We start from the raw sequence: 12556 nt of genomic DNA, 5'->3' as shown, positions 1-12556 counted from the left end.
TCATTTAATAATTTTTAAAGGGTTTTTACCCACATATTTAGTGGCTACATCCATGTATTAACTAGACACTGATGATGGAATACTTATTCCGAAAACGTTTTGTCAATTTAACATAGCCCAACTGGGTTTTTTATATACCTTTTTATAAAGGATTTTATTCAGAAATTTTTTAATATATGGTATACAGCCAAATACAGGAACTTAGTTTCCTTGTGGAAAATAACAATACTTCAATTTTTTGTGCAAAAGCGATTGCTATTATTAAAGCCTGCGATTATATATATATATATATATATATATATATATATATATAAACAAAATATCAACACTACCCTTTTTGAGTGACTCCTTCCCTGTTCTTAAATGCATCGCTAACCCAATTAATGTAATGGCTACTGATATACATCCTCTCCTAGAAAATTAAAAGTAAGCATTTATAAAAAAGACTTTATACGTGGAAATCACCCCAGGACAATGGCGAAAGAATAATTCGAAACCAGATTGATTTTTTACTGATAAACAAATGATACAAAAACTCCTTAAAGCTTACCCAGGCGCAGATATCTTTTCAGACCATAACCCTCTAATAGCGCAAATGAGTATTAAACTAAAAAGATTGGAGCAGAAAAGAAGAGCAAATTAGATAGACGTCAGTCATTTATGTAACCTGGAGGTAAAGGAGAAACTGCAAAAATGTATTAATAATAATTTGAAAATACTTCATGAAAAAGAAACATCTCAGCCAACGAACAACATAGATAAAAAATGGCAAAACGTAAAAATGGCGATAACAGGTCCTGCGAAGAAAATTCTGACTAAAGAAAAACCAAAAATAAAGCAAAGGTGGATGACTGATAAGATAATTCTTCTCATGGACAATCGGAGATTAATGAAAGGAAAAAACGAACAAAGGTATAAACAAATACAGAAAGAAATCAAAATAGAAATCAGAATAGCAAATGAAGATTTTTAGAAAAGAAAATGTGAAGAAATAGAGCAATTGCAGGCAAAACATGATATTTTTAATCTACATAAAAAAGTGAAAGAACTTGCAGGTACACAAAAACGTAAGCAGCCAAATACCCTGTATAATGTCAACGGAAACATAATAACAGAACTAGAAGAACAGTTGAAGACATGGAAAAACTATATTGAAGAACTCTTTGCAGATGATAGACAACAATCTGAGCTAAGTAACATACAAGGAGACGAAGGTCCAGAAATAACGGAAGAAGAAGTAATGTACGCACTAAAAAGAATGAAAAATGGTAAAGCCCCAGGTCCAAATGAAATACCAACGGAAATCCTTAAACTAATAGAAAAAGACTCGATTAACATTTTAGTTGAACTTTTCAATAGCATTTATACATCAGGAAAAATACCACAAGAATGGCTTTTATCCACCTTTGTTATTATACCAAAAAAGATAAATGCCAAACAATGTAATGATTACCATACAATCAGTCTGATGAGCCATGTACTGAAAATATTCCTGAAAATTATACACTCTAGAGTACACAGAAAACTGGAAATGGACATCAATAATACCCAGTTTGGATTCCGAAATGGACTTGGAACAAGAGAGGCGTTGTTTGCACTGAACGTTATGTCTCAAAGATGTCTTGACATAAATCAAGATGTATTCATGTGTTTTATAGATTACAACAAGGCATTTGATAAAGTGCGGCATGATCACCTAATCAGACTCCTGACAGAAAAGAATTTAGATAAACGAGACATCCAACTAATAGCAAATATGTACTACAATCAGAAAGCAGTAGTGAGAGTAGAGAATAATACCACTGAAGAAATTGAAATAAAGCGAGGTGTGAGACAAGGGTGTATACTGTCACCAACCCTGTTTAATCTCTATTCCGAAGACGTAATGAATAGAACACTCTCTGAGCAATCCGTAGGTATTAAAATAAATGGTGTTAGATTAAACAATCTGAGATTTGCCGACGACACCGTTCTGATCGCAGAAACACTTGAAAAGCTACAGACATTGGTGAATAAGATAGCAGACTGCAGCGAAGAATATGGACTATCTTTGAACACAAAGAAAACTAAATTTATGGTAATATCGAAATCAACACAAAATGTCCAAAATTTATATTTACACAATGATGATATGAACTGCTTCGAATAATTATGCAAGAGAAAATAGCAGGAAAAAGGTCCATAGGAAGAAGACGAAACTCCTGGCTAAAGAATCTACGGGAATGGTATAGCTGTAGCAGCAACGAATTGTTTCGGTCAGCAGTTTCGAAAATACGTATAGCCCTGATGATCGCCAACCTTCGGAACGAAGATGGCACTTGAAGAAGAAGATTTATAAAAAAAACAATATTAATTAAAATTCGCAAAGAAAGCGTTAGAACTGGACAGCAAGTCATGAACAATTTAGGAGATTAAGAATATTTAATGATATCTAAGAGTAACTTTAAAGCAAAATGGAAATTGTATTGGAAAAACTATTGCTCTAATAACCTCATACGATACACACTGCTATATCCAAGTAACAATTTTGTGGCACCAAAATTATGATTTTACTTCTTCTTCTTCTTCTTCTTCTAGTGTCGACAACACTAATGAAGGTTGGCTATTCTTCTTGATGTGTCTATCCATTACGAATGTTGGCGATCATCATGGCAATCTTTATCTTATCTGCAGCAGCGCGGAAAAGCTGCACATATGTTGTATTGCCGGATAGTTTGGCTATAAGCATTGCAAATTCGTCTCTATCTGCTGCTGTTCTTAAAAGCGTCTGTGTGTTTAAACCGGTCCAGTCGCGATTGTGATTTTAGAAGAAATGATATTGTGATTATTTGTAGGCTGAAATTTTTACATGTAACCTCTCCCTAACACTTATATACAATCGGTGTAGTCAACACCAAACATTGTGAAACTTGCAATTGGATCACTCATGTGATCCAATGAGACTTGGATCACATTTTTATGCTTGTAGTAAATTTGACATATAAAGACACTAACTTATTAATAGTTTATTATTGCAAAACTTATACCTCCCTTTCAATCCTCTTTATTTGCTACCAATAAATATATATAAGGTGTATAAAATTATTCTTAAGTTTATTAAAATGTGTAACTTAAAACTTTTTTGTAGGCGTTCAAATTATTACCTCTGTTGAATTGTCAAATATTTTACCTTTTTACCTATATTTTCGGTGGTCTACCTTTTCTGTCTGTAACTCACCGTAAATGACTCCAAGGTGCGAAAAGTAATCCTAGTTCTCCTCCCATCGTAGATCTTCTTTTATTTTCCAGAATAGTAGTGTAGTTAGTATAGTTAGAATCGATTAAGCTAATACATTTGCTGTTGACTGGATAGGCACTTAAGCCCGACTATTAAAAAAAGTCTGCAAGTTAATTTTGATGATACTAAATACACTTTCTTAAGAATTTTTTGCAGAATCCGTATCTGCTTCTTTTTAACGTTTCAAAGTTGTTCTCAGCCCCAACTTGGAGGGTAAGAGGTCATATTTAACACTTGTTTTTCAGTTTTTTATCCGATGTAAATTTCATGAAATATTTAACCGTTCTGGTTCTTTTGGAACACCCAATATATCGCTGACATAAACTTTTCTCTGCTAAAATTTCATGGAAGTGCCAGATGTAAATGTACCTTTAGAAGCTACAGTATGTTGAAAGCTGGACATTTTTTTAAATATAGTTAGTATTAATTTATTTTATATATCTAATATTAAAAAAAAATGGTGTGTATAAAGTTTCATACACATTGAGTTTTTGTTGTAGTTATGCGATTTGTTTTTGAAATATTAATAATTCTGCATTTTTCTTTTAGAGTTGAACTTGAAGTATTATCTCCAACCGTATACGACCCGCTTGTTTTTGCCTTACCGAATCATACTAGATTTAGTTTAGTGGATTTTCCTTTACATTTGCCCTTAGAATTATTAGGTAAGTTTATGTATAGTACACAACGCTTTTATTAATAAGCAAATATACAAATAAATTAATAATAAATCTTATTTTTTTTAACTACGATAACGAATAATATAAAAATTTTAAGTTGTCTATTTTATTGACTCCTCATTATGTAATTAGTATAATGTTTTTACTCATTTATATCATTCTTATAATATTCATTTTTACGGTGTCCTCCTAAAATTTCCATTGCCTAACATATCTTCTATTTAATAAAATACTCGTCTCGTCCCAAGTATTTCAATTACACCTACATAAATATTTATCAATTTTGTAACTTTTAAATTACCCATCAGAAATGGTGGCTGTCAATACGTAATAATAAAACTCACCACTTTCTTTGAGAGTTAATTGTTAGGCGTCGTCTAACTTAGTCTCCCAGGTGTGAAAACATCTTATCTTCTTCTAAGTACATCTCAAAAATGAGTTTGGCTGCGGCAAATAAACTAAGATATTAACTAATCATATTTATTGTACATAAGTAAATATAAAACTGAAATTAGAATATTAAAGTTAAAACAGAGCAAATCTTGCCTTAAAGCTTTGAAGAAGCTTTAAATAAATTTAAAATTGACACTTATGACTTCACAGGATAACTTGCTGGTGGCTTCTAATGTTGGCTGGATTGATTGTAGCTGAATGAGTAGCTTTTAGGTTAGTGAAGATGCCAGGATTGATTTCGTAGTGGTTCTGAGCAGCTATTAAGTTCTGCATATCTGCTACGCTGCTGAAGATGTTATGCTGTATTGTGTTAGGAAACGTCCCTAGCAAGGGAGACAAGAAAAATTTAATATAGGCTAGAAAAACTAAAATAATAAATCTCGAGTTAGCGACTGCATATGTTTTAAAATATTTTCCTTGCCATATGAATATTGAAAATAATATCAATATTAAATAGCAAATAGCAAATTGGCAAGGATTAAATGAATATAATTATTATTAAAATAAATTAGATAAGTTATATTAAAGATTCTAAATGTATATAGTTTGAAAAATAAAACGTGGGTTAGAGGTTATGGATAAAAAGTCGAATATGAATATAAAAGACAGATATGTAAAAAAATGATAATCTAGAAATATAAAATGTCCTCACCCCAGGAAAAGATTGAACAATGTAAATGAATTTATTAGCAGAAAATCCAGCTTAAGTAGACAAAAGACATTATAAAGTATTTCCCTTTCCACTTAATTATTTTTACTTAATAATTACAGTAAAAGTGAGAGAACAGAAGTCAAGAATTGCAAACTAACAAATAACGTTTGTCAACTGAAGTGGATCATAGAAATCTTATACGGTTTATCGCATAGAACATAATGGGTCTGATTAAATTGCCACAATATGTTTTTTGAATCATAAAACTTCAGTTAATGTTATGATGGGATAGGGATAGGCTCCGCCTATCTTATGGCTAGGCTTATGACCTAGTGTTAGGTTAGGACCCAACCTAACCAATAAAAATGGCGGAATAAAAATGGCGGACAGACTTCCACCATTTTTGTTGATATTTTCTAATAAATTCAGGCAATAATAATGCAGTAATTGTTTCTTCCTCTTTACATGCCACATCCATGACGGAGGTGGGCACTTATCTTAGATGCGGTCTCATTAAATAGTTCGATTGTTGTCCGTGTTTGTGTATTTATCCCTTAAGTTACGGAGCCATGACATATTCTTCTCCTTCCTATGTTTCTCTTGCCCTTAATATTTCCCTTTAGAATAAATTAATGCAGGCAGTATTTTTCTTCAACAGTGGCGGCTGGTGATAATTGTCTTCAGGGAGGTTGCTGATTCGAAAATACAAAATAAATAAATAGGTACTTACCAACAGATTAAAATGAAACTCTCCTTCCTGAAATCCTTCTGTTTTTCATTGATTTCAGACATGTCTAAAACTAAAGTTTTTTCGAAAGACAACATGGAAAGGGCCGTTAATCGTTCTTGCGACGTTATTTCAAAGTAAACAAACATCTTTTAATTTCTGTGTTTGTCATTGGTATCGTTAATAAAATAATCAAAAATGTCTACTTTAAATATTGTATTTATAAGGGAATACGAAGACATTAGGAAAATATTCGGAAAACAAGTAGAGGGGAAACCATCAGGACAGAAAGTAGCACAGGATATAGACAGTATATAGGAACGACTCGGAGAAACGATTCAACAAGCTGCCTAGTTAGTTTTTTCAAGACCTTCTCAAAGAAGACAAAAAGATTGGTATGATAATGATTATAATAAAGCGATTGAGGAGAGGAATGGAGCCAGCATCAATAGCATAATGAAGAATAATTTAAACGATAGAGAACTTTATGCCGAAAAGAGACAAAGAAAATATGCAGAACAAAGAAACGGTTCTACCTGCAAGAAAAATTAAATAATAATAAAGAACATTTGGTCAATATTAAAGTCAGAAACTTCTACCTAGAAGTTAAAAAAAAACGAAGTCAATATAAAACCCTACCGAAATATTATATAGATGAGGACAAACATTTAGTAGGAGGAATAGATAAAAAACCGGGCAGATTAACGAGTTATTTTAAAAATGTATTTGACACCGATAGAGAACAATATCTTTAAATACAAAATCAATTGGAAGAAACAATAAACCGAAATAAAAATGATGAAATACCAACAAAAGGAGCAATAATAGGCAAATTAGAGAGTTTAAAAAATAATTAATGCAGATGAAAATGGCATAAGAGTAGAGTTCCTAAACGAAGGTGGCCAAAGTCTATAGGAAGAAATCACAGAGTTGATACGTGGCGTATAGACCAAAGAGTGTTAACAGTGGAGGAAAGCGCTGCTATGCCCAAGACACAAGAACGGAAATGTTACGGAATGTAAAAACTACAGGGGTATAGCATTCCAAGATACAAGTTCTGGCTATATCGATCAGAAATATAATGAATGCTAACATTGAAGAAAACCTTGGCGATTATATCAAGCTGGTTTTAGAGAAAACATATCAGTAATAGATCAAATTTTTACAATTATATAGATCCTATCTAGTTCATATGAATTTAACCTGTCAATAAATATATTGTTCACTAAATTTTCAACAAACATATGACATAATAAACAGACATAAATTGATCGATACATTAAAATATTTTGACTGTGCAGATAAAATAATAATAAGAGTAATGATAGAAGGTCATGTCTTTAATGGCTTAAATATCACTAGAGGCCTGCGACAAGGTGATCCCTGTCGACTGTGTTTTTTTTTTCTTATACTGGAAAAAAATTTAAGAGAAAGCAATATACACACTAAAGGATCAATCTACCACCACTGACATAGATGACCTTGCCCTAATAACAAAAAGACTAAAAGAGGGAGATACATTTTTAAAACACTCGAAAGATCAGTCAGGGAGTATAGGCTGAAAGTAAATGAAGAGAAAACAAAGTGTATGGAGATGAGGGGAAATAATGAACATTAAGGACAGTTTTGGAAAGTATCTGCACCAGACAAGGAGAACTTTAAGATATTGGGACAGTTCAATTATTTGGAAGTAACGTTAACGAATAGAAATAAAGAGATTCAAGCAATCGAAAAAAAAAAGAATGGCTAAAGGTAGTAAAAGTGCTGGAACTCTAAATAAGATGCTAAGATCAAAAATATTTAAAGGCGGAAAAAAAAAAACTTCAAAACTCCTTAAACGAAAGAGCGACATATCGAGTTGCAATCTAACACTTCTACTTAAACTGTTGCTTAAGCTAAATCTCGGTATTTTGCGGATACAAAATAATAAAATAAAAACTTATTTCTGTAAGTGTTTTTCATTAGCACGTTAGTGGATTAAGGTCGTTTGAGGCTCGAGGGACGCTGGTAGCCAACCTCTGCTTTACAGCATAGACTTAATAAATAGAAAGAGAGGAAAAAAACGGATTGGTCAAAGAAAACTTTCATGGCTGCGTCATATTGGGCAATGGTGTGGTTCAACAGTAGAAAAATTATTTCGTGCAGTAGCCAGTAGAGAAAGGTTTCAGCAAAATGTAAACATGATGAACGATGACGTCTGAATCAGGTCATCTAAAGAAGAAGATAAATAGAGACTTAAACATTAAAAGAACTAAATATCTACTACAAAAAAATAAAAGAACACAAGACAAACTGTAAATAGCATATAAATACAATAAATAAACATCAAATAACTAAATAAATGCTAAAGTACGAACAGAAAGGAAGAAGAACTTATGGATACCCCATGCAACGATTGAGAGAAACTAAAAGTTATTTGTTACCCTTTCCCTTGGAAGGAAACTTTGGGTATCAGCCGTTTCTGTTTTAGAGAAATCATAAACCACTATCTGTATTGGAATGAAATATTACTGAAAAGATAATTTCAAATAAAGTATTCCAAAACTACACACTGTAGATCCAGTGTGTATTCTTAGATTACCCTGGGGATTTATTTAATCACATCTTTTTGAAAACTAGTAAACACATCACATAAGATAGATAGATAGATCTTTATTAGATAGAAAAACCTAATATACATACAATATAAAGAAAGTACACTATACGTTTTTGATATACTGTTTAAGTAACATTTTGAAATTATTGAGACTAATACATTTTTTTACAGATGGAGGTAACTGATTAATTTTAAGGAAGCTTTTAAAAAAGAGCGAATTCATCGTACTTTTATACATAGGTCATATAGGTCATCTAAACCTCGGGTATTATAAGAATGAATATTTTTGTTGAAAGAAATGAGTTCTTGGAAATATTTAGGTCATAAGCCATTTACTATGTTGAAGACCAAAATCATGGTGAAATAAAACAGTCTATTTTCAACAGAGAACCAATTTAGAGTATTTATTTCTCATTCCACGGCTCTGTAATTTTTGTAGCATGTTAAGTTTGTTAAGGTTAAGTAAATATAATATTGATGAGCAATAGTCAAAATGAGGTTGAATAATTGTTTTATATACTGTTATTTTTGTTTCCATTTAACGTTTCATGTAGTGAGAATTTATTGTCTAAATTGCCAACAATTTTTCGCAAATCCTGCATAGAGAGCTCTTCAAATTTTTCAAAATTTAAATATAGATTACTATTTACATTACACCATGTTTCAGAATTATCAATACTTTGAATAATACTTTCAATGCTTTCAACAAAATACTTATTACAACTGCTAGCGATTTCTACACTTTTTGTTAACCGTTTTAGGCCAGTAATAGTTTCAAAGATTACAGTGTCTGGAATTTCTCGACTATTATCATAGATTAATTTTTTAAAAGTTTTTCACATTTGTTTTGGAATGTTTCTATACCTGTCTATTTTGTTAAAATAGAACCGCTCTTTTTTTAGCTTTAACGTATTTACTACCTCATTTCTATGTCTCTTAAAAACCTGCCATTTATGTTATTTTTCAATGACGTCAATACATTTTTTCAAATCTTTATTTTAAGTATACTTTAAGTATTTATATAGGCCTTCTGTAATTGAAACAAGCTAAATACTTCAGTTGTCAGAGACGAAAATGCGACTGAACCTCTAAAAATCATACGAACAAGCTGAATTTTGTCGAGATTATTAATTTTGATACCCCAAAAAAAAGTTGCATAAAAGTTTACTACTTCTACCCCTGGACTTGCCCCTAAAACCCTCCTCGTAGGGGGGTAAAAAAGCAAAATATTGTCGGCAAAATTCAGCTTCTTCGTACGGTTTTTAGGGGTCAACTCTCTGACGACTGGACTATAAAATCTTCTCTCACAAATTAAAACTCCATGCGTACCCTTAAGCAGCTTAGGCCATCTCACCATACATATGTCTTCAAATTGTTTCCAATTTTTCTGATATAATTAATTGTTTTTAATAATAATGTTTGTATTTGTTTATTATTAAATATTTCAATTTTTCAGGTGTGGAGACTTGTTTAAAAGTACTGACCATAATCCTTTTGGAGAACAAAGTGGTTTTTCAATCTAGAGATTACAATGCTCTGTCAATGTCTGTGATGGCTTTTGTAACGATGATATATCCCCTTGAATATATGTTTCCTGTAATACCGTTATTACCGACGTGTATGAGTTGTGCGGAACAGGTAATTACTTCATTATTAAATACTTCAACAAATAATTGTTTTATAGCAATAATTTGCTGCTTTTATTTATTTAATTGTGCAGAGAAAAAATATTACAGATCTACATAGAATTTTAGATAAGGTTGTTGCAGAGAGTGTAGAATTTGGTCTGTCACTAAACATAAAGAAAACAAAGTTCATGGTTATATCAAAGAAAATATTAGATACATCAATCTACACGTAAATAATAAGACGATAGAACGAGTTCAGAATTATAACTATTTAGGGGCAAACAATAATGAAACAAACGATTATACCAAAGAAATTAGAGTTAGAATAGAAAAGGCTAGAAGGGCATTCAATAATATGAAACAGATATTATGTTGTAGAGACCTCAGCCTAAATTTTAGAAAACGAGTACTAAAGCGTTATATATTTTCTGTTCTTTTGTATGATGTGGAGACATGAACTATAAATAAACAATGTCTCGATAAATTGGAAGCATTTGAAATGTGGACATATTGAAAAATGCTGAGAATCTCCTGGATAAAAAGAATAACAAATGAAAAAGTACTAAGAAGAATAGAGAACAGCAGGGAGATACTGGATTTCATAAAAATAAGAAAACTACAATATCTCGGTCATATAACACGTGGTGACAGATATGAATTCCTAAAACTAATAATGCAGGCAAAGATTCAAGGTAATCGCAGCATAGGTAGAAGAAGATTGTCCTGGCTGAGAAACCTCAGAGAATGGTTTGGATGCAGCTCAACTGAACTCTTTCGGGCTGTAGTATCAAAAGTTAGAATAGCAGTGATGATTGCTAACGTTTGTTGTGGAGATGGCACGTAAAGAAGAAGGTTTAACTTGTATTTATAACAGTGTTGTCAGTCGTTACGTCTAAACAATTACAAGACTACAAATTGCAAGTGGAGGGCTAGCCTAACTGATACTAAAAATCACCGGTCGCTTCAAGCGTTGTTTCTGAGAAAACGGTTCATTCTACACAAAAAGAGCTAATAAACATTTTTATTCTATATTATCACAGCTACATTTTTTATTTGAAATATTTTTTTCTTTGGCGTACATATTTTTGGTAAGTACATTTTTTTCGATTTTCGCCACGAGGGGCCGTTCGAGGCGGACGCCGGGGGTAAAAGTGGTTTTTTGAAGTCCCCTACGATGTGACGACTATACTATTGACCGAGAGAGGGTTTATGATGTAATTATAAGAAACTTTGGAGATTACCATTAACAAAGAAAAATAAAAAACGCTTCACAATAGTCCAATATACGTAAATTTACTAATATATTGTTTTTCTATTTTAGCTGCTATTAGCTCCCACGCCTTTTGTTATTGGTCTTCCTGCTAGTTTTTTAATGTACAAAAAGAATTTTAGGTAAGTAGACTAGCGTAATATTTTTACTGAGATAAAATAATTTATTGAGTCAAAGTATTTCAAAATATTACCTCAACTGTGAATACTTAAATAAATCGTTTTAACAGGCATATCAAACTTCTTAAAAACATGTTTAAATATTTCCAGAATTATACCCAATATGTCATTTAATATCAATAATTATATAAGATTATCTTTAATTATATTTTTCCACTTTAAAATATTTTACCACTCAACGGAACAAGCTTGCTCCGCTGTTGTAGGAACCACACGAACAACGCACTTTCATCATCACCATCATTTTGGCTTTACAACCCTGTGTGGGTCCTAGCCTCCCCAAGAATTTTTCTCTAGTCGTCTCTATCCATCGCCTTCCTCCGCCAAGCACGTATTTCCATATTTCTCATGTCTTCATCGATGTTATCTAGGAATCTTGTTCTGGGTCTTCCTCTTCTTCTTTGACCAATAGGTCTATCCAGGAGCGTTTTTCTAGCTGGGTCGGTTTGCTCCATCCGCATTACATGGCCTACCCACCTCAGACGTCCTATCTTTATGTGTTTTACGATATCTGGTTCCTGGTATATCCTATAGAGTTCGAAGTTGTATCGTCTTCTCCAGACACCATTTTCATTTACCGCTCCATAGATGCGCCTTAGTATTTTTCTTTCGAAACATCCTAACATGTTTTCATTGCTTTTTGTTAAAGTCCAGGTTTCTGAACCATATGTTAGGACTGGGCGTATTATTGTTTTGTAGAGTTTTACTTTTGTATTTCTTGATATAACTGTAGATTTAAAAAAGAGATTAAGCCCAAAATAGCATCTATTAGCCGTGCAAATTCTGTGGTTTACAACGCACTTTCTACCTTCGGATATTTGAGGGGTTTGATGGTTTTCCTCTTCCCTGGACCGCTTTTCGTTTCGCTGACGAACTTTTCAATCTTTTCTTTGTTCTTTTTAATGTCCGTAATGGTAGATTGGCCAATATCGAACTGTTTTGAAGAGAAAGTGTAGCTAGTTCCTTGCTATATCAACTTGAGAATTTTGGTCTTTTGTTCGGCGAGTCAAAGTCACGTGTTTACATGGAGCCATCGTGATACGAAAGCACTAACAGAACTAAATAATATGTAGGTGAGCAAGGAAAGTAAAAAC

At 32.3% G+C, this 12556-nt stretch overlaps 1 protein-coding gene across 5 annotated transcripts in view; it reads left to right on the top strand.

Annotated features, from left to right (window-relative positions):
• Nucleotides 1–12556, top strand: part of Rab3-GEF (Rab3 GDP-GTP exchange factor) — a 222944-nt gene that overhangs the window by 46844 nt on the left and 163544 nt on the right. For all 5 annotated transcript variants that reach the window (XM_072535244.1, XM_072535242.1, XM_072535240.1 and 2 more), the window contains exons 7-9: nucleotides 3827–3942; nucleotides 9842–10023; nucleotides 11335–11405. In XM_072535244.1, coding sequence (XP_072391345.1) covers nucleotides 3827–3942; nucleotides 9842–10023; nucleotides 11335–11405 — 369 coding nt within the window. The remainder of the gene's footprint in view (nucleotides 1–3826; nucleotides 3943–9841; nucleotides 10024–11334; nucleotides 11406–12556) is intronic.

The sequence above is a fragment of the Diabrotica undecimpunctata genome, chromosome 6 (assembly GCF_040954645.1).
Source record: "Diabrotica undecimpunctata isolate CICGRU chromosome 6, icDiaUnde3, whole genome shotgun sequence".
NCBI classification, from domain to species: Eukaryota; Metazoa; Arthropoda; class Insecta; order Coleoptera; family Chrysomelidae; genus Diabrotica; species Diabrotica undecimpunctata.
This window is presented reverse-complemented; position numbering and strand designations above follow the sequence as displayed.